The sequence below is a fragment of the Solanum verrucosum genome, unplaced genomic scaffold (genome assembly GCF_900185275.1).
Source record: "Solanum verrucosum unplaced genomic scaffold, falcon-dt-bn FXZP01000108.1, whole genome shotgun sequence".
Lineage (NCBI taxonomy): Eukaryota > Viridiplantae > Streptophyta > Magnoliopsida > Solanales > Solanaceae > Solanum > Solanum verrucosum.
This window is the reverse complement of record NW_026020274.1, coordinates 259,433-283,230: the sequence shown is the minus strand read 5'-3', so window position 1 is coordinate 283,230 and position 23,798 is coordinate 259,433. Positions and strand designations below refer to the sequence as shown.

The window sequence follows — 23,798 nt, the reverse complement described above, 5'->3', positions numbered from 1 at the left end:
TGTTATTGAAACAACACCATTGTTTATCATACTTGATTTGAAAATCTTCTCATTTTCTTGATGTTATAGAATTATAAGTTTGAAAAGAAAAAAAGAAGGGCTAGCCTACCCCAGCCCTCTGCCTTTCGAGGGTTGGGTTGGGTTGAACATTTTCAGGCAGTACGTGGCGGAGCCACCTTATCATTAGGGGGGTTCGGATGAACCCCCTTCCGCGAAAAATTATATTATATTTACATGGTTAAAATAAGTTTTTAGGTATATATAATAGATGTCGAACCCCCTTTGGCTACTTCGTGTGTAATATTTTTAGAGTTTTAACCCCTTATCAAAAATTCTAGCTCCGTCACTGTTTTCAGGCTTTCCAAAATGAGGGGACAACCCGTTCTAGCCCTTCAAATTCCTTGACCCGCAAGGCTTGGGCTGGGTGAGGCTGGGCTAGGTCTTTTTGACAGCTCTAATGTTAACAATAAAATGAACTCATATACATCTTTATAAAAGAAAGACGGAATGACCTGGAAGACCCTTGTACTTGGCTCCGTTTGTCATCTAGACCCTTCTACTCATGACTTTGCCATCTGAATACTTAAAGTTATTAAAACACATTATTTTAAACCCCTTTGACCGTTGACTAAGCTTATGTGGTATTTTTTTGCTGAATCAGATCAAAAGAGTGGTTACACACGCTTAAAAGCAAGTGAAGACAATTATTTATTTATTTTTAAAAAGAGAATTAAAAGAAAAATATAACAATTAAAAAAAGTATAATTTACATAAATCCCATAGTGTAATTAAGACCCTAAATTACAACTTATCCCTACTCTTTTCTATTTTACAAAAATCCCTTAAAATATTAATCATCTGGATACAATAATTGTGATACATTATAAAACTTGTGTGTTGAGCTTAATATGGAATATTAGCGTAAAATTATTTTTTTCCCGATAAATCACGCAAAACTGATTTTCTTTCCCACAAATCACGCAGAACTTATTCATATCAACCAATTCAAATTTGTAACAGCTTCACAAAATTAAAAAAATCAAATTTTCATCTTCTCCATCAATTCGAAATCTTGAATCTCAAATCCGCCATTGTAGATGATTGGACAAACGATTCACGATTTCAAGTCATCAATTCGAAATCGTCGAGTATAAGAAATCGTCGAATATAAGAAATCGTTCAAAGCATAACAAAGAAACGGAAACTTCTTTTGAGTGGTTTTAGCAAATGGGTTGCTACTATTTCCAAAAAACAATTTTATAAGTTCAATTCTTGGAGAAAGAGATGGAGATACTGCTGCAAATGGCATTCGGCACTGAAACATGGTCATTTTTTGTGGCACATGAAGTATAAAACAGGTGCTTCAATTACCCAATTTAATGAAGTGAAGTTGAAGAAGGGATTGTTGGTACAACAAATATGGAGAAACAAATTGAGTCCTAACATAATCAACAAATTCAAAATTCTAATTTCTTCTCCTTGTTCATCGAAAAATCTTTTAAATTTATCGTCAAATTGTACTAATACAACATGAACCTATCAATCTTGTTGAGACATTTCAAAATCTGAGAAAGTAAGGTGAGGTATGAACGATACAAAAGTGATAGAATTGTTGTTGGTCAAAACTTTAGTTTTGTGAATCTCAAATCAGTCATTGCAGTTGAGTTAGAGATCGTGAGTTGAGGAAAAATTTGAAGATCCGATACATCATCGAGGTGAAGAAACAAAAGACTAAATTTTCAATGTATCCGCTATGTATTGATACAACAGACAAAAAGGCCGAAAAGATACATAATTTTGATGGATCATCCATACCTTTTATAATGTTGTGTAATCGTTTTTTGATTTGCGTTTTCGAGATGGATAGCTTTATCAATACACTATATATGTATCTTGTTAAATTGATAAGTATTGTATTTCTACTAGATACATAAATAAGTAATTGTTACTTATAAGATGTTAGGTTTGAAATCGATACATTACTATGTGAATTGTGATAGTTGTCATGTATTAAATATATTTAGTATAAATTTGAATTTACGTATCATGTCAAAAAATTAGTGCATGATACATTACTATTTATGTATTTTATTTTGTTTGAGAAACACTGTAGTTTATAAAAAAAGATACATTATACATGTAATTGTTCCCAATAATATTTTTTGTGTGATACACAACACAATAGTGAGTTGATATGTATGTGATACATATAATGAAGTTTGAAAACTGTTGAATTTGATATATATTATGTATCATGTACATATTTGATACATGACGTTTTATCTATAGAATATTAAGGTTTATGTAGCAAGTGTATTTATTGGGTAATGTGTATAGTCACATAATCTTCTAATTTAAATAAGACTTAACGAAAATTAAAGACTGCAGATACATAACAACAACTCATACGTGGTAGATTATTCAATTTGTAATAATTATGTATCAGATAATAATTAAAGACATGAGACAGACATGTTTAGATATGAAAATAAACCAAAACCTATATGTATTAGAAAAAAGATTAACAACAAAAAAATATAATGTATCAGATTGTTGCTGCATTTTAAAGAAAGTATTGCATCTTCATAAACACGATCAATATCGATAATGTGTCAAATTGTTGCTGCATTTGTGAGAGTCCATTGGGTGCACAGTAAAAACCTTGTCAATACATTGGCATAGCAAGTCCACCAGTACTGGCATTTGAAGTAGGAGGGGATGGACCACAAAATCTCATATTACCTCCAAGATTAAGGAAAAAAAGATGCAGACCACTTTGGAATGTTTAGCCAGAATGTCTTGGCTATGCAGAATGGGACTTAGATCCGTGAAAGTGTCACGCCCCAAACTCGAGAGGCGCAACTGGCTCCTAATGCCAAAACATAGGCCCGAGTCGACCCTGCTGAACCATTTGCTACTAGCGCATGACAGCCACACGCAATCAAAAAATCAAACAAGTATATCTCGGCTTAAAACTAAGCCATCGATCGGCAAGGCCCCTGTCAACTCTATAAAAGAAACAGCTACTCCCAAGAGATCATATAAATAAATAGTCACCTAGCACAGAAGTCCTAATTGGGCCGTCGAGGCCACCATGATATCTATATCAAAACTAAAAGTAGGTATATATCAATACAATACATCAAACAACTCACAAGTTTCCGCAAACCAACAACATAGGCCAGCATGGCCATAACGTAGCTATAAACCCCACACACTAGTCTGCAAGCCTCTAAGAGTAGTAAAGATTGGTGGGACAGGGTCCCAGCCTACCCATAAAGATATATACAACAAAAGGTAACAAATCTCCCAACTCTGGCAGCTCCGGAGGAAAGGGGCTAGCCAACCGAATAAAAGTCAATCTTGCTGCTGAGGAGGTCTACTCAGTCGTCTGTCAGGACCTACATGCATGAATGCAGCACCCCTAAGGCCATGGGGCGTCAGTACAAAATAATGTACAAAGTATGAAATGCAATAGACTATGATGAGGTATCATGATATACTGGAATAATCCAATAAATAAATCAAGGCTAAGATAAGTGTACTGACCTGCTCCTAAATCTAAACTTATCAAAAATAATAAAACAACAACCTAACCAAGCCCCCATAAGCTCGGCAGGTACAAACAGCACACAAGACCACATACTCAGGCCCCATAAGCCCAGAAGGTGCCAATCAGCTTATATACTCCTATCAGTAGTCCCCTAGCCCCGTAGGCAGTCACATAGCCCTCTTAGGCATTAATATAGCCCCTTAGGTAGCACATAGCTCCCTTAGGCATCAACGTAGCTTATAGACAACTCATAGCCCTCTTAGGCAACAACATTACCCTGTAAGAAGCACATAGCCTTCTTAGGCATCAATATAGCCCTGTAGGCAAAACATAGCCCTGTCAGGCATCCATATAGCCCTGTAGGCAGAACATAGCCCTTTTAGGCATATATCACATTCCTGCAGCTAACCACAATAGCCCCAATGACAATAATAACAATCCAACCGCTAAAAGCGAGCAATTTAGTTATAAGCAACCTATACAAATAGCCTCTAAGTCGTGTCCAACAAAGGGACGCTACTAACTAAATAACAATCCCGACAAGGGAGGATTATATCAACTCGAGCAGCCAACAATCAACAATCACGGCTACAAGTATATCAAGGATAACAACTCAAATACATTGCTTCTAAACTTTAAGGAAACATGTCGTAAGTAGGGAATAGCCTTAACATACCTTTTTCGCTAAATTCACGTGGCCTAATGACTTTTACTCAATACTCTCTCGATACTTGATCTTAAGGTCGTAATACGCTTCAAAACCTTCAAATATATCCAAACCCTTGCTGTCCCAACACTAAAGTGTGATATGCTACGCAATCGATAAAATAAATTATACCACGATGATGAGCCCAATGCATAGAACAACTTTCGTCAAAGACTTAGGTCGAGAAAATCTATATTTCACTTGATCCTAGAAATGGGTTTCTCTAATTTCTCGGTTGTTTTAGCTTTGAAAAGGTCAAAGGAGACGATATATGTAACATTCCACCGACTTAGGGCCCCACCTCACGTGCCTGCCTGCGCAGTCCCACGAAAATGCGAATATCTCTCTATTTTGAAATCGTATGAACTAATGGTTTGATGCGTTGGAAACTAGACTCGTAGACCTTCGATTTCATAGTTTGCGGGACCATAAATCTTAATATATTGGGAGAAAACGTCCGAGACATTTGACTCAAATTTCAGACAAATCTTTAAAAAGGAATTTACGGTAACTTTCGCCAACTTTTATTTTATCACTTACCTAACTTCAAAACTTGAGATACTACACTTGAACACTTAAAATATCACATAACACGTCATTTTTAATTTATTACTCACCCTCCTTGTCTTTCCACGAAAATACGAGTTAATTTAGACGTTTTTAAAAGTCGGGGTGTTACAGAAAGATCCACCAACAACAGCAAGTAAATTTGCCGATGTGGTAGGTGGTCGAGGATAGTTAGACTGAAAGGTTGGTTATGAGGATTGATGATGGAAAAAAAAAGGCAAACAGAAAGTTGGAGAAGATGAAGAATGTTATTTCAGTGTTGAATTCAATTTGATTGGAGAGAGAATGATTTTGAATTTCAAATTGTAATGAAGGAATTAATTGATAAGATTGTGGGAGGGAAAATAAGGAGATATTGATGGAGTGAAATAAGGAAGAGAAAATGAGGGTTTTGGGAGTGTGAAGTTATGTATCGGCTGTTGGGGTTGTGGAAGTAAAATAAGGGATTTTGGTAATATTTTAGAATGGTAAGGAATAATAGAAATTATGAAAAATAAAGGTGTATAGATAGGTAATTTTTCCTTAAAATTTTTTATAAAAAAAATCCATTCCCAAATGTTGTAAGTTTCTTCTTCTTCCTCCTCATGATTTCACCCAATCCCCACCATCACCACACACACATCTTCTTCAATCTCTTCCAATACTCTTACACGTAATTTTTCCTCTTTCTCTTCTCATAAGCTACCTATAATTTGAGAGTTCTATAATGATTGGGAAAAGATATTTATTTAGATTTGAGTAAAAGAGAGGAGAGTGGGGGGAAAGAGGTTCTAAATTGTGAAATAGATGCCGATTTTAGATGAGTTTTGAAAAACATATGTTTGAGTTTCTTTCTAAATGTAAGACAATTTTATTGAGAGCATTTTTGAAGAGTTTTCTATAATGACCCATTTTTGGTCTCCTTCTCTTCTTTCTCTCATCCTCCATTTTAGTCATTTTATTTCTCACCAGTCACCACTATTAAAATAGCAAAATTTATAATAAAAAACATAACAAAGTTTTGCTTATCTCTAATTCCTCTTCAACGACAAAAAATCACTAGGAAAGAAAAAAATGAATGATTAGTAGCAAAATAGATGAAAAATATGGGAAGAGAAAAATAAAAAAACAAAGGATTTTGGAGATTAGTTTGAGATTTCTTTTTAAAAAATGTTATTTGTAATAAAAAAAAATGATGTGGCAATATATTTCTAGTGAGGTATTGTCCACATCAGCGTGATTGGAAGACACACATGATCAGAGGGGTTTAAAATACTATGTTTTAATAACTTTAAGTGTTCAATTGACAAAATTGTGAGTAGAAGGGTCCAAGTGACAAACGGGACCAAGTACAAGGGTCTCCTAGGTCATTCCGCCTAAAAGAAATTAGAATTGAAATTTTATGAATATTTCTTTTTAAAAATAACTATTCACTTTATAAGGAATTTCATAACCAAACGCCTACTTAATTCATTGTCAATTTACTATTTATATCAACTTCAAATGAGATTTGGCATGTTATAAAAACCGTTCATCTCACTCTTAAAAGATAAAAGATAATTTTTTCTCCAATCATACCACCAGGCACCAACTAATTAATTATCTATATATATTTGGTATAACGTGCTACTTTTCAAAGTTTGCTTTTTGGGGATTTTCAAAGAAGGTTCTCGTGAGGCCGCAACTTATTGCTACAATACATATTTTACTATATATATTTATCGGTTTAATTTGATTTGATTTTTTGCATTTTAGGAAATTTAATTATATTTTTTTGATTTTTTTTACAATTAATGAAGATTTTTATTATTATTTTTCAACTTATAACCCATTATTACTTTTTTATTGTGATGATTTTTATTTTTTTTAGATAACGAAGAAAAAATATCTTAAGATCTCTAATTTTTAAGCAAATAAATAAAATTAATAAAAAATATTTGTAAAAAAATGTAAAGTTAATATAATCTATATATGGTATGACGTACAGAGTCTGCATGCTTGCATTCAAATTCAATGTTTTGTTGCTCTCAATTTGTCACTAGAAGGTCCAAGGCTCGTCAATTTTTTTGACTATTCTATTCTAATGATGCTCGTGTTTCTTCGTTTCAATTTATTTGACATATTTTATTTTAGTATGAAGTTTAAAAAATATACATTTTTTTAAAAATTTTGTGATCATAAATTAAAAATACATTAAATGTACTAAAATATTATTTAATATTATAATATTAACATATGTTATAAAAAAGTTGAAATTTAAAAACGGTTAAAAAGGGAAAAAAAATCTTTCTTTTTAAATTGGACTAAAAAATAGATCAAATAATATATTTTTTTAAAAGGAGGGAGTAGCATTTTTTGTACCTCGCAGTTATTAATAAATTTTAATTCGTATATATATTTCACAAAGTAGAGTCAAATGTGACTATACTCATCTTTCAAAGCAAAGGCTTATATTTTAATTTTCAATAATGTTCACTTTAGTCAATTGCCAGAAAATTACATGCACCATCTTGGAAATTGGTGAAGATTTTTGACCCCTGCGTTTCTAAGCGAACTTCCTCAACATCAAGAGGCAAAAATTATTGATTTTGAAGTTTTAGGTCAAAAGTTCAAAATCATCGATCTGAAGATTATTTTTGTAATCACATCTTAGTTATGGTTAAATTATGAGTTTGTTTAGATTAGTAGGATTTAGGTTTTAAGTTGTCAATCAGTTTTGTTAGGAATTCACAAGTTATTACTTAATTTTCTAGTATAAATATAGGGTTTACGAAAAAGCTATTGGGTTCGTCCGAACCCATGAACCTCCACCTAGCTCTGCCCTGTTTACGAGTGAGGTTAAAATCAAATCAAATCAGTTTAATCGGTTTTTATATTATAATTCCAAGGTTTTTTAATTTCTGATTGATTCAAATACAAAATATTAGATAGTGGGCTGCACTACTAGGCTTGCTTGGACTGTAATCTTGGGCTGAAATGGGCCTGGTCCGTGGATTCTTTAGAACTCCAACATGGTCAAAATATGTATAAAATGTATATACTGTGTACATTTAGTATGTGTATATCTTAAACCAAAAATAACAATGTGTATATCTATATTGAATATGTATAAATTAGCAAATACAGTTAACATATTTCAGCCGTATTTTATAAATTAGTTGGTCAAACTTCATATAATAAGTATCCCAACATTATATTATTGAGGTAATCGAACGCGCATACTTCTAATTTTGTTATAATTGTATGATTTGTGAGGTGAACCTTATTTCTAAGTCACATTTTAATTTTAATCTCATAATTAATGGATTGATTATCTAGTCTTAATCTTAAACCATAGTGCATACTTTATTATGTAAACTATGGGTAAGTTAAAAACTATAGATTGAATCAACGATAGTGAGTTAGAATTGGAAATTTCAAATTGATATTATTTGACGAATCAAGATTGTTAAAGAAGTCTTTAATAGTTAGCTTACAAGAAAGAATAAATAAATAAATTATGGAAGTGTGGGAGGTGGAGCTGGTCAGGTTGGGTATGCGTGTGAGGATTTATGAATTTTTTTTCTCCCTCTCTCGCTACTCTAATGAAAATTTGCCTATAAATATTATTTAATTGACCTAATAATTTTACACAAACCATATATATAATTTAAATTCTTTATTTTTATCATGTAAAAAATTCATGAGCTTTTATTATATAGGTTATAAGCAGGGCCTTTTAACTGGTTCTCGAAGGTGAACATGAGGTAATCAAAACATTTAATAAGCAGTGAAAAAAATAACTTCTTGTTGACACTTTTGATTAATAGCTTTTAGTTTACTTGGTTATTATTAGTATTAAATATAAAAATTAAATTATATTATAGAAGAATATTTTAATAATTCCACTTTAACTTTTGAGGTTTTCATTATATATATATATATAAAACAATAAAACTAAGAACAAAAACAATTAGGTAACCTACTTCTCAATATAAAATTTTGTAATACGTCAAATCTTTCGATGACTCAAGACTTTAGCTTTCACAACCCAAAATTGAGAGATTGACTGTCTTTATTTAACACCATTTACATAATCTTAGCCAATTTTAAATTATCCCATCTATGAATGTTAACCTAATTATACGTACAACAACATATATTTTTTAGGCATAATACATAAATTGGACCCTTGATTTGATTCCAAATTATAACTTTGACCTTTAACTTTGTCAGTGCACAAGTAGGTATATTAATTTTCCAAAACTTGAATAAAAAACACTCGGATCCTATCTAGCAAATGCATGAAATACACCCAAGCTATGCACGTCAAATGTAAATTTCAAGGGTAAAAAAAACATCGAAAAAACAATTAAATCCTTGATCAATAATTTTTATAATATATATCTTCATTTTTTAAAATTAAATTCTCACTTTATTCTCTTTCTAATTTTTCCAACAATATTTTCCTCTTTTTTGCATTATTTGCTGCTCATTGCTAAATGCAAGTGACATTTAATTATTTTTTTGTTATTGTGAAAAAAAAACTATAATGAAGTAGTTTTTTTTTTGGAAAAACTATGCATTATAGCAAATTATTAATTCAAAATAAATATTATAGCTACAATTTCATTTAATTCCAATTCGTAGCAAATACATTGTCATTCTCACCTCTTTCCCTTGAATCTCGCTCGCTACTCTCAATTCTCTCCCTCGCCTCCTTTTATACAAACACAAATGTATAAATTGTATTTGTGTTTGTATAAAGCGAGAGAGATTGTATATAAAAGTACAAATACATATCTCTCCGTCCAATGCACTAATAATTATACTAATACAAATCTTCCCTTGCTCAGTTCTCTTTTGCCTTTCTCTTTCTCGATTTATACAAAACACAAATTATACAAATACAATGTACAATTTGTGTATGTATAAAGCGAGAGAGATTTGATATACAAATACAAATGGTTTAACTCGATTCAATTGTATACGAAATCAAATTTTATACAGATATACAAACACACTCATTGATACATGTACATAGTAGTTACATATATACAATTATCTAACCGATATACATATACAATTCACCTATCTCCACTCTCTACCCTCTCTAGCTTGCCTCTCTCCTCTCTCTCCTAATCTTGCTCGCCACTCTAGTCTAACACAAATAACATATGCATATACAAACGCAATTTCATAGACACAAACATCTGATTTATACAAATTGTTGCGATTTAATACAAATCATATGCTCCATAGAGAGGAAATAACAAAATTGTAGCTATAGAGCGCTAATATGATTTTTATGTTTGCTATTCCTAAAATTTACTCTTTTTTTTTGCCTATATCTATTGTAAGAAAGGTGGGGTGAGTATACACTTGTAAAAAAATTAATGCAATTTAAGTACGAAGATTCTCAATCAACGACTATAATCCACACTTAAGGGACTCATTACATTTTCATAGATATCGGATTGCTACTCAGACTTGACAAAATCTCTAAAAAATTCATTCAGACAATTTATTAAACAATTTAAGTGCACCATTTTACTTGATAATTTTTAGCACTCTATGTTTATTGTTTGACCTCCAAAATTTCTCGTTATTGTAGTTTGCTATTCAGTATGACAATCACAATACACAAAATATCCTATTTTTTCCATTTAAGTATTTGACAACCTAAAGCACAAATACATTTCAAACTAAAGAAAAGAAGTAAAAATTCATCAATTCTCATGTCTTCCATAACTACGAGTTGCTCTGAAACAAATATTGCAATCAAAGCATTTGTTTCCTCTAGTGATTTCCACATTGGATTGAACATCTGACCAACAATACGTAAATTCTTGTTTATAAAGCGGTAGCCATTCAATACACAAATATAAGGTAATTTATTTTATATTTATAAACTTTGGTAAACAAACGCAACAGAGTTAGCATGTATGAATAGTCAACTTCAAAGAATTTTGATCCAAATTTGGTAAAACAATTACCCCCTCCCCCCCCCCCCCCCTCTTAACACAATTAAGGGTGTATTTGATAGGAAGAAAGATCTTTATCAATTTTTTCATGGTCGGTTGATTATTTTGGAGGCTAAGCTATTGTTGGGGAAAACCCAGTATAAATGATTGTCCTCTTCTGTTTTCTAAACTTTACAATAATTCCCTTTTTTTCTTTCCATTTCCTTATTTTCATTCTACTTAGGTGGAACAATATGCTTTTTTCAGAGCAACATTGGAAAGCACTCTCTTTTTATCATCTCTGCAACTTTTCAGATTTTGTATTAAACGTATGACATAACTAGGATCTTCAAATTCTGTTTGAGTCTTCTTCCGTAGAAACAATTATAGCAACTCCTAAGCTCATTGATTTTGCACCTTCTAACATCTCAAGTGTCGAATTCTCAGGTTATTCGGGAAGGTCAAAGCAATAGAGTTTTTCAATTAAAAAACAAGTCGCTTAAAAATGAGAAAAAATACTTTTGATGAAAGTTAGTAAAAACAAATTTCACCACATTTCATATTCAGTATGGAACCTCGACATGAATTTCGGACCCATAAACCACTGAACCAATCTCTAATTTCGTGATCAAAGATTTCAAAATCTCTCTCTATTTATAAGAAAAAAACAAAAAAATTACCTTAAATATACAATATGATTTTTTACAAAATTTAGTTGAACACTATCCCGCCCCATAGATCCACCTCTACCCATACTCCAACACATCTCATTTTCAGCTATTGCTATAGCCTCCATCGCCACCACCCTACACCCACCTTTCATCTTCATTTTCCATAATATCTGCTTAGATTATACATAAATGTTTTTAATTTTAAAAAATAAATAAAAAATCACTTATTTTACACACCCAAAGTAGAAAATGAAGGTCTCCTATGAAAAAAAATATTCCTTATGAATCACCCAAAAAACAGGTTCCCGCTTGTTGCTCATATTTTCCTTTGGTACTATAGTAACGACGACGGTTTCCATTCAAAGTCCTTAATTTTTCTTACATTTCTCATTTATTACCCCCTAATTTCTCCCCTTATATTCTCCATCTTTCTCTCTGTTTCCCTATTTTATCGCCTCTCAGATCTGTAAGTTTTTTTCTTACGTTTTCCCTATTACTTGCATGTGTTTTTTGATTAAACCCTTTTTGCATCTTCCTCACTCAAATTGAATTTTGAATTCCTGATTTTTTTCAGAAAGTTTAGTTTATTTTTGGTCCAAATTAAGTTTAAATTTTGTAGGTGATTGATCCTCTTGTTATAGTTATTTATTTATTTTTTTCCGTTTTTTTGGGAGGTTTTGATTAATTCGTCATGTTAGAAGATTTAGATTAACTGATGTTTTCAATGTTGATTAATGGAGGATTGAAGATTTTTGGTTTTTTGATGAGGGTAGCGTAGAAATGTCTAGTACAGTGTACTTGAAAAAAGCGAAAACAGTATGCTAATAATAGTGGGGGAAATATTGGGTGGAATTAGTCAAGTTGCGCGAAAGCTGGCTGGTCATATAAAAAAAATAGTGGAGGAAATAAGTTTTTCGTACTGAGATTAATGTGTTGCTATGGTTCCGAGCATAGGGTTTATCGGAGACAGCCTCTCTACCCTCATATGGTAGGGGCAAGGTTGCGTACATTCTACCCTCCATAGACCACAAGTGGGATTCCATTAGGTATGTTGTTGTTGGTCCGGTGTAGGAATTACAAGTTTCATATAGTTGTGTTGTGATTGGAAGTAGAATAAAAAGTAGATGTTTGTTTAAACGTGTTTCTCTCAGATGAGAGATGCCTCTTGCTTTGTTCATAAATTTCTTGGAACTTATAACTTTTTTTTATTTGGTTAGTTTTTGGCAGCTGCCAAACTAAGAAACTCACTGTGGCTGTTAACTTTCCCATGATAGTAGACTCGCGTCATGGAAAAAGAAGATGCTATTATGGAAGGTTCAGTCAATCATCCTGCTGCTGAAAAGGAAGCAAATGAACCTATTCTTAACAATGAATCTGTAAAAAATAAAGTTTCTAGCCAGAGGAATTTAGGGAGTATACCAGATGTTCTGCAGGAGGTGAATACTGTGAATGATCGAATGGATGAACAGGAAAAGAAAATTTCTGTTGATAATTCTATTTTACATTCTGGTGCTGAAAAAAGTCAGGTTGCTACAATTAATGAACCGGGGAAGGAGAATTCTTTAGGTGAAAGCACGTTAAGTTCTTCACTTGCTAATAAAAATGAGATTGATAAACCTGACTTAGATCAAGTTCTCATCCTAGGGGAACTAAAATCGTTAAAAAGTGGACAGGAACGCTCCGAAGCAGAGATGTCTGGTTTGAGTGGAAAGAAAACTGATTGTGTCAAAGTGGACTTGAAATGTCTCCGCAAAACTAACAAGAATCTTGACGAAGTTGTTTATGAGGAGGAAGCAGAACCTGTATTTGATGGAACAGAAGAACCTGGGATGGGTGTTAATAGGAGTTTATCAGCCCGTTCTGCACACCGTGACTCAGAGGCACAGGGATATGTTTGGCCTGAGAAGGCAGTGGCTCTTACAAACTTTGTTAGATCGAAGAGTACAGTTGCGGTGAGTACTGTTCTACGCCGCCTTTCTGGTAAAAGTGATGACGGGCAAGATGTTACAACTGAAGAAGATAAGAGTAAATGCTATGAGAAGAGTGCCGTTGCATCACAAGAACATGAAATGCAAGCCGTGTCTCAGAAAACTGTAGAACGGACTGGATGGAATCCCCTTAGCTTAATTGGGATTTTACGTGATGACACTGGAAACAGACTTGTGGAGACAGAGGTCTCACCAGAAGCAGTTTTACCAATAGCCATGAAGGGAAGGATTATATTGTATACAAGGTTGGGATGCCACGAAAGTAAAGAGGCAAGACTTTTTCTACACCGGAAAAGACTCAGATATGTTGAGGTCAACATTGATGTGTATCCTAGTAGAAAGATGGAGCTGGAGAAAATTGCTGGTGATTCTGTTGTTCCTAGAGTGTTCTTTAATGAAGTTTTAATAGGGGGATGGAGTGAGCTAAAGAGCTTGGATGAGTCTGGAAAGCTCTCAGAGAAGATTGAATATGTAGTTGATGAAGCACCATCATTTGAAGCTCCTCTACCACCTCTTTCTGGTGAAGATGATTTGTCTAGTAGTGGGTCTATCGATGAGCTAGCTGTTATTGTTAAAAAAATGAAACAGTCTATTGCTTTGAAAGACCGGTTTTATAAGCTGCGCAGATTCACCAACTGTTTCCTGGGATCAGAAGCTGTGGACTTCCTGTCAGAAGATCAGTACTTGGAAAGGGAAGAGGTCAGTTTTCAAATTGCATAAAGAATTAGCTTATGCTAACTGGGTTAAAATAAGTGATCATAAAAATGGTCAATATATTTGTTTCTATTACTGTCAGCTACTAATAATATCTACAGATGCGGTACTCTATAATTTGATTCTTTTAAACCTCAAGATTCCTCTAGAACAAACTAATCAAACCTAGGGGATCTTCTAAAGATGCTTGTTGACCTCAACTTATGGTAACCATAGCAAAGTTTCGCAACATGTGAATTATGGCTGTGAATCCATGTCTAGTTAGGCTTTGCTTTGATGCTTAATATTCCATGTCTTGTTGTTTGTAACTATTACTAATATTTTCTTCATAAACCAGAGTGAAGCTTCTTCTTGAAATCATTATATATATATTATCTGATGTCTGATGTCTGATGTCACCAGGTTAATACTCAATAATTATGTAGATTGTAGATAGTACCCCTGTAGGATTATTCATGTTTTATATTCAAGTATTTCTTTCTTGACTAAAACTCATTTCTTTTCTTGTGTCTTATTGTTACATATTTATTTCTACGTGCAATTTAGTTTTCATACATCAACTGTTCTTGGAATTGTATTTTAGTATTGTTATATAGAACATGTTCATTCCATGACCTCAATTATTGGACTGAAAACTAAAAGATATTGGTTTGATATATGGTTAATCCTTGCAAAACTGTACATTGATTTTACACACACATATTTGATGTGATTATTTTCTCTTTAAATCCTGAAAGTCTCCTTTCATTATGTTTACTCGAAATATGTATGTGGCCTGAGAGCATCAATGCTCACATTTTCCTGATAGAATACTGGAGATTTTACTGTTGAAATCAAAATTTGAAAGAAATTTTGATGGGGAGTGAACTGAGTACCAATGATCACTGTGTAGTAGTATGCCTCATGTTTGGATGCCCTCTAAATTTGTTTATGTGGATTCCACAGCAAATATTTATGCACTGGTGCCTATTGGTAGACGAAAAAAATGGAATCACAAGAGATGAAGAAATCCATCTAGTTAGTCTCCATAATCTTTAGAAGATATGGAACTAGAAAGCAAGAAGAATCCATATTGTTAGTCCACACCATATCTGTGTGCTGTATTATTACAAATCATCTCTTCACCAGTTAAAGCGATAGGGAGATGCTACACGAGGAGTAATCCCTTCATGGGTGAAGCAAGTGTATGTTCATACGATGAGGTGCAAAACATTGACGCTGATTATATGACCTTAAAATATGAAAAAGAAAGAGAGAGAATGTGTGAAACAATCTATTTAAGTACCAAGACTTTTCTCTCTAGTCTCTACCATGTTCAGCCTTCTCTATATCACTATTCTTAGTTGCGCGGACTCTTCACTTTTGATGCCGCACCCGTGTCGGACTCTCCAAAAATGCACTACTTGTTATGCCTCTCTTTCTACTAATTCAGTTTCTCTATTCCTTTGATACACTTCTCTCTCTGCATTTTTCATCTTCTAACAATGAATACTTCCTTCTTCTTATTCTAGTTTTGGGTTCTCTTTTTCTGCTACTTTGATCTTGGACGTCTCTTTTGCATTCCTCTTCTACTTTCTTATTACAGATTCATAGTTACTAAATTGATTAAATACCATACTGAATGCATCAATTAATTTTATGGTCGTTTTACTGAGATTTAAAAGATCTATTATGCGATTGAATTTATCTTTCCTTGGCCTTGTAGAAATTACATATAATAATATATATTAAGTTGTTGGACTAATATTGTCATTATTGTATACTGGATGTTGGACTTGGTATTTCAATTGCAATCTTATGCTATGAATCTAAAATGCATATTTGTTAGGTAATATGTGTATTTTTGTTAAATAATGTACTTCATGTCAAAAACATGTATCACTTCTTGCTTCTTGCTTAAAATTCCCATCCGCCTTGTTTCTTATATGATCTTTTTGCTTTTAGAACATCTTTCGTGCTGTGGATCATAACACTAATTGATTTTGTCCTTTAGGCTGTTGAATTTGGTAGGAAGCTTGCAATCAATCTTTTCTTTCAACATGTACTAGAGTAAGTATCTGTTTTTTCTTTTCATCCATCTCTACAGTGTGTACATGTTTTTGTCTCAGTGTCTAATCAGTCTGATATGTGTCCCTGTTCCTTGTTTTTTACAGTGAAAATGTGTTTGAAGATGGAAACAGTCTGTATCGTTTCCTTGATGATGATCCCTTTGTATCTCAGTGTCAGAACATACCAAGGGGTTTAACAGAAGTGAAGCCCAAACCCATAATAGAAATTTCATCTCGATTGAGATTTTTGTCTCATGCAATTTTTGAAGCTTATGCATCAGAAGATGGAAGACATGTTGATTATAGAAGCATCCACGGCAGCGAGGAATTTGCAAGGTTGGTTTCTTGGGTTCCATAAGCTGACAGGATCACAGGATGATATCCAATGTGTGTTCATACTTGGGTACACTGTACACATGCTTGTAGAACTTGTATTTCTTGGTATCGACTGAATGATGCTCTTCTAGGTACTTGAGAACAACCGAGGAGCTTCAAAGAGTGAACTTGAAAGACATGCCCAGGGAGGAGAAGCTTGCCTTTTTTATTAATCTCTACAACATGATGGCCATTCATGCAATATTGGTTTGGGGACATCCCTCTGGACCAATGGAGAGGAGAAAATTGTTTGGAGAGTTCAAATATGTCATTGGTGGGTGCACATATTCACTATCAGCTATCCATAATGGAGTCTTAAGGAGCAATCAGAGACCACCATACAATCTAATCAAACCATTTGGAGTTAAAGACAAGCGTCTTAAGGTAAGACTCTGTTTACATGGTCACAGTTATATCTTGGATTCCTACATATGTAGAATTTGGGAACCAGACATTCATTTGGGCAGTAATTTACTCTTCTTCACCTTCAGATATCCATTTGATCATATCCAAATGTGGTTCAGATGACAAAATATCAGTCTATTCAGTTGTTTTATTGCCAAGCACTATTCCCATTTAATTACGAGCTATACTGTAGCTAGCACAAATGGTAAGGTTCACATCTGAAGGAACAATAATATATTTGATCCTTGAAGATAGGCTAATCTATCATAATTTGTTGTGGTTTTCTTTGGTTCAAGTTTATAGTAGATGAAGTACTTTTAGTGGTCATCATTTTGTTCTAGTTGAAACACTGAGTAATATATTTTTAGCTTTTCTAGGATGGAGAAATAATAGAACTTTTTCTGCTGCCACTTTTATGTTTTAACCATTCCCTTTTCTGGAAGGAATATAGTGTAACTATGCTGATCGTCAATCTACATCTTGAGAGGGCTGTTGCCTGTCTGCATATATTGTTGCTCAAGAGTAATGTTGCATCAGTACCAGTTGTTGTTTCCGTTCTTGTGAGTTTTCATGAAGAAGCCGTAATAGTGGACTGGTTATAAATTTGACTTCTTTTTTTTGGTTATAATTTGACTTGATATATAATAGTACAAGTTTTTGATTCCATGACTTCTGGTGCAAATGCTGACAGCACAATCTGGTTATAGAATTGGAGCTGCAGTAATTAGTGGTTGTATTTTGAAACTCTTCATTTATATTATGTAATGTTTCTTGATCCATTCTCTGTCTAATCCCCGTTATCCACCTCTGGCTTTCAGGTAGCTCTTCCTTATCCAGAGCCTCTTGTTCATTTTGCCCTGGTTAATGGTATGCGATCTGGGCCTGCTCTTCGATGTTATTCACCTGGAAATATAGATAAAGAGTTGGTGGAGTCTGCCCATGATTTCTTAAGAGATGGAGGACTGATTGTTGATCTTAGTACCAAGGTTGCATACGTTAGTAAAATCTTGAGATGGTAAGTTCTTAATTCATTTGTGTAATCCTCAGGGGTGTGTCCTCCCTCCCGTTCTAGTAACAACCCTATGCAATGATATGGATATCTGATGATTTAACTTGCATAACATAGAGTTTCAATAACCCCATACTAAGAATTGCTATTTTATTGTCAATTCTCAGGTTTAGTGTTGATTATGGGAAGAACGAGGTTGAAGTATTGAAACATGCTGCAAATTACTTGGATTCATCGGTATCTCCAGCTTTGCTAGAGTTGCTCGCCAACAGTCAGCTGAAGGTGGTGTACCAACCTTACGACTGGGGACTGAATAACTAGCGTTGGATTCTACCTCCATTCTCAGAGTCACTGTCAACTTTGTGTGCTACTACAAGAAATTTCAACATGATATTATGTGAAAGTAAAATTCATGTTTCTTTGGTCTCAACCCAACTTGGCTCTTGTCACTGTTATATGAGGATTTGGTGAAAGTGCCTCATAAATTAGCAAAAGTAATAGATTAGACATATGTTATATTTGCTGGTTTATCATGTGAGTTATTTATAATGTGTCTTTCCACCCATGCAACCCCCCCTCCTCCCCAACACTGACAGTGTAAAGAATTTCTATATAGCAAGTATAGTGAGTGTTTTTTAAAAATGTTGGAGGTAACCCATCTTTATTTGTGGTTATTATCATTTAGGTGAATGAATATAATATATTTTGTGCGCGCTTTCTAGAAGTTGGACTCTCTTATAAACCAGTCAATTAGTCTGTTGGAGCATTTTTTATTGTATATCTGTTTGATGTTGATTAGTGACAACCTAGAACTATTTTTGTTTGGTATACCTTATATATGGTAGATAATATTTAAAAACTTTACAACTGTCTTGTTAAAGTTGTGTATTTAAATTAATTTAGGTATGATGCTGTTGCGTTTAAGTATAGCTTAGCTTACAAGCCTGCCTTACACGCTATGTCATATGGAATAATAAGAGTTAAGATACTTATCAATATTATTATTAAAAAGAAACAAATCATCAGCTATGTGATAACAACTTAAATTCAGAGTTAATTGAATTTAATCTTATCATTTTATTTGTGACGAGAAGTTTTTATACATGCACAAATAAATACCATAACATATTTAATCCTATTACAAATTACAAAAAAATATATATTGTGATACTTTCTCTGTCCAACAATAGTGTCATTGTCCAACAATACTTGTTCAATTTAGAAAATCAAAAGATAATTTACTTTTTGTGTCTATTTTAATCCTGCTATTAAATATTATGATTTATGTATCATCTAACACATTTCTCAAAATATTAAATTTAATAAAGTCAAATGATAATATAATAATATTAGCCGTATTATTTAATATTTCTTAAGGAGTGTGTCAAGTCAACATTGGACAATTAATATTGAATAAAAGGAGTATTATATTTAGGTTATAACAGTGATGATTTTCTCCTTAAATTCTATACTCAATAAAATTTCCCACGAGGGGAATAGTGGTTTTTTACTTTTTCAAACATTTTAAAGAGAGAATGAGACAAGTTTTCAAACCCACCTAACAAATTGACCCCAAAGAAAATGAAGTTATATAATCATTGTCACAAATCACAAGATGATATATAATTTTACTTTTTTTTTTTAATGTAAACAAAAAATATTATTCAAATTTAATTGGGTAAAATCATGAATTAGGGTTTTCATTGTTACTACCATTAGATTAAGATACAATGCTTAAAATAGCACTCTCCAGTTGAGACTAAAGCTCAAGTTGCGAATAGATTGAACTGCAACCACTGCTTGCTTCTCTTCCTATCTTTCTCCGACGATAATCGATCTGTAAGTTCCTATTTTTCTCACTCTATATTGACTCTAATTCCAATAAATAGGGATATGTGAATTGTGTTATTATTGTTTTTGTATGTTGAATTCCTATTTTTGAGGTATTTGAAGTAAATTAGCCCGGAGATCTCAGGTTCAAATCCCAGCTAAAATTCATATGTGGGTTTAATTGGCACTGTGCTTGTGGACTGTAGTTAGGCTGTTTGGTGGATTTGTTGTGTTCAGTCAAGCTGGCTCAGATACCACCGTCATAAAAAAAAGTGAAATACTCATTATAGTATTGGGAGTTCTTAAGTTTCAATACACCTATCAAATCATACTAATGTACTAAAAGTTTTTTTTTTTTTTTTAATACAATTTTAAGTCAATTTGTTAGAGAAAACCGTTTTAAATTTGTTTTATTGCTACCCAAAATGTGTCATTAAGTTAAATGCTAATCCTAATTTGTGTATCCAATAGGCCTTTTTGAGGTAATGTTATTATGTAATGGATTAGAATGTTTTGTATGGTTGAAAACTTAGAAAAGTAAAGAAAAGAGCTTCTGTAAATTAAGATCACATGTGGAGTGAAGAAATATTTTGTTTTTCTATTGGAAGATTGCTTGGTTGAGAAATTTGTTGTGAATCTGAGTTGCTATTGCTTTTCCTTGTTGTCTGATCAGATTCTTTTCATGTACCATTCATGTAGTTGATGCTCTTTGGTGTTGGAACGGCAAGGTCATTTTGTTTTAAAGGAATATATACTAAATCTACTGTTATAGTTGGTTATATTTTCAGTACAAGAAGTTTTAGTACGATGAACGAAGTTGGAATTGATAGTGCCTCTAGTTTGCTTACAGTGGAATCTGTGGGAGAGGTTCCTGTTCTGCGTCCTGTGTCAGTGAGAGCAAAATGTTCTTCAAATGTTCAATCAACCCCAGAAATTGAAAAGAAGTATGTCCATGGTGTTTATGATGCCATTGCTCCCCATTTCAGTTCCACTCGGTTTGCGAAGTGGCCTAAAGTGTCAGCTTTCCTAAGCTCATTATCTCCCGGTTCTCTCATCTTAGATGCTGGATGTGGAAATGGGAAATACTTAGGATTAAATCCTGATTGTTTCTTCATTGGCTGTGACATTAGTGCGGCTCTTATTAATATATGTGCAGATAAAGAGCAGGAAGTTTTGGTTGCAGATGCTGTGAACCTACCATATAGGACTGGTTATGGTGATGCAGCAATTTCTATTGCTGTGTTGCATCACCTTAGTACTGAAAGTAGGAGGAGGAAAGCGGTAGAGGAGCTTGTCCGTGTTGTTAAAAAGGGCGGGTGTGTTTTAATTACTGTCTGGGCTAGGGAGCAAGAAGACAGTTCGTTAATTGAAAAGTGGACTCCACTTAACCAAAGGTATGTAGAGGAATGGATAGGACCAGGGAGTCCTCGAGTTCGCAACCCTTCATCTCCTCGCATCCTTGAAAGCATCCCAGAAGCAGAGGAAAATAGTGCCGGGGAGCAGTTGAAAGGTCTACATGCAAACTCTTCTAAAGTAAAATCAGCTGAAGTTATGCACCCAACATCTCTGGATGAAGGTCATTCTTTGCCTACAGGATCTGAAAAAGATTATCCAAAGCAGCAGGAATTTTTCGTTCCCTGGCACTTACCTTATCATCGAGCTGAAGTAAGTGGGGCTTCAGCTGTTGCCTTGGCTAGTGGTTTGGCAAAGAAAGATGATAAGAAGGGCTCTGTGGTATACAATAGATATTACCATGTTTTTAGTGAAGGTGAACTTGAGAGGTAATTTCTATTCTATTTTATAAAAGTAAAAGAAATCTCTATTTATTTTTTTTGACTGATATCATTCTGTCAAGTCGCTATATGTTAACAAATGCTTGTCATGGTTAGTAATTTTTCCAATCAGCATAGACAACCAAATTTTCTTCATACTTCTTATAAGTGTTCCCTTGTGTCTTCTTTGGCTAAGACAGTTTAAACACTTGTATTGGATTTTAAGTAGAAATTTAGTGTACAATCAATCCTCTCGTAATAATATGGTATAGAGTTTGAATCTCTAAAAACATATCAATATTCAGGAGGTCACATGTGAGTCTTTGGAATTGTATTGACCTCAAAAGACCAATGAGCTTTAGAGTTCTGATTTATCACATTGTAGGCAATGCAGGAGTCACTTTCATCCTTATTCGGAAGTAATAATGACAACTTTACTGTTTATCCCCATACACTAAAGTGCCTGCATATAGATGTATGAATGAAACCAAACAAAAGAGCCTCTGCTTCCAGCTGATAAGTTTCTCTTGATAAGTAAACTTTAGTTTTTGTTTCCCATTATCAGAGGGCATGTACTTGTGTGTCTCTTATTTGTTCTGGAGTTCTTTAGTTGTTCCTTTCATACCCCCCCCCCCCCCACCTTTTCTGTTTGGAGGTGGGAGGCTTTCGAGCAGTTGGGGTGAGGAGTGGGCAAGATGAGGTAGTACCTCTCTGTTACGCAGTTTCACCAAATTAGAAGTTTACCAATTTGTAACAATGAGCTGCACTAATCAAAATGTTCTGTTCTTCGACAGGTTGGTGTCTGGTTTGGACAATGCCATTCTTGTTGATAGATTCTACGATAAATCAAATTGGTGCATCATTCTTGAGAAAACATCGTGATAGTGTTGAACTTTTGAGAAGATTCTTGTACTTCCATTTGCAAAGTGAAATCTAGTATATGAAGTCAACAACCCTAGTTATGAAAGGGTGGTATTGTCTTTCATGCAAGGAGTATATTGCTACTGATTATGGAGAAACAGAAATATACGTCTAGTCCTTCATTCTCCGCTGCTCGCCTGGTTGCATGTATCTCTCATCCTCATGTGATCGCCTGCCTTCTTGTGTTATGTATGACACTGTCTTGTAAAATGCAATTATTTTTATGACTTTGGAGACAGACCTGAGAACAAGGGTTTGATATCCAAGTTACTTCAGTTTTGGGAGATAGCATTTTCTTGAATAAATTTATGGCTGTGTTTTTATGGTACTGAATACATTTCACAGCGCCTCCACGTTCAGAATTGAATCATAAACCATCCCTTAAGTTAATAGGTTGGATTAAACTCTCTCCTAAAATATTACACTAATCATAAAATGTTCTTGAAGTATGCAATGTAGCACTTTTAGTCCAACCTTGAAGGTATCTTTAGTCCCATTGAAGTTTCTTTGCGCGATTGGTGCAAACTTTGGAGATCAAAATCGAGGTGCACATAAGTTAATTTAATCACTTTTATTATTGAAAAGAAAAGGTAAGCACAAGAGCATCAATAGGAGATTAATAGAATGATGTAGAATTTTCATAATATAATAGGTGTGCAAAGTTATAAATATTTAGTTAATTTACTCATAATTATATTAAAATTACCAAGAGAGTATAACTAGGACTAAAAATCGATCGAATGTAAGCACAAGAACATCAATAGGAGATTGATGGAATGATGTAGAATTTTCATAGTATAATGGTGGTGCGAAGTTATAAATATTTAGTTAATTTACTCGTAAGCATAGCGACGATGAGATAGTTTGTGCAATGTGCACCGCTTCTCCAGTTTTCTGGGCATAAGTACCGAAAAACCAAAATATCGAATCGAACCGAATTTTTCCGGTATTTCGGTTTTCGGTATAAATTTTCATATTTTTCGATATTTCGGTTCAATTTTCGGTATGTAACTTCTGTATTATTCGGAATTTCAGTTTACCGAAATATATTATATTAATTATTAATATTTATTATTAAAGTGAGCACGCTTTTTTCACTTTTCAGATTTTCCTAATTTCCTTCAACTGCTCACTGCCCAGCGCCGCTTTCAAGTTTCAGCATTTCACTGCCCTTAACGCTTTCCCACTTCCCACTTCCGGCGGCGTCGCGTCGACCAGCGACCGGCGGAGCAGCACTCCAGCAACAGCAGCTGGCGACCACCATCAGGATTCAGGCATCAGGTATTGTATATTTGTATTTGATATACAATATAACTTA

General features: G+C 33.7%; 3 protein-coding genes across 4 annotated transcripts in view; 2 read left to right on the top strand and 1 right to left on the bottom strand.

Moving 5' to 3' along the window:
* LOC125834078 (uncharacterized) overlaps positions 1 to 23,798 on the bottom strand; it is a 198,416-nt gene that overhangs the window by 162,875 nt on the left and 11,743 nt on the right. The window lies entirely within an intron of this gene.
* Positions 11,719 to 18,485, top strand: LOC125834057 (uncharacterized). The gene is made up of 7 exons (XM_049513227.1): positions 11,719 to 11,884; positions 12,636 to 14,105; positions 16,114 to 16,169; positions 16,274 to 16,504; positions 16,636 to 16,927; positions 17,767 to 17,963; positions 18,125 to 18,485. Exons 2-7 carry the CDS (start codon positions 12,705 to 12,707, stop codon positions 18,276 to 18,278), a joined length of 2,331 nt encoding a protein of 776 aa, XP_049369184.1. The 5' UTR covers positions 11,719 to 11,884; positions 12,636 to 12,704; the 3' UTR covers positions 18,279 to 18,485.
* On the top strand, positions 19,641 to 22,832 carry LOC125834065 (tRNA (carboxymethyluridine(34)-5-O)-methyltransferase). The gene is made up of 3 exons (XM_049513235.1): positions 19,641 to 19,796; positions 20,461 to 21,568; positions 22,354 to 22,832. The coding sequence occupies exons 2-3, from the start codon at positions 20,490 to 20,492 to the stop codon at positions 22,439 to 22,441; spliced, it is 1,167 nt and encodes a 388-aa protein (XP_049369192.1). The 5' UTR covers positions 19,641 to 19,796; positions 20,461 to 20,489; the 3' UTR covers positions 22,442 to 22,832.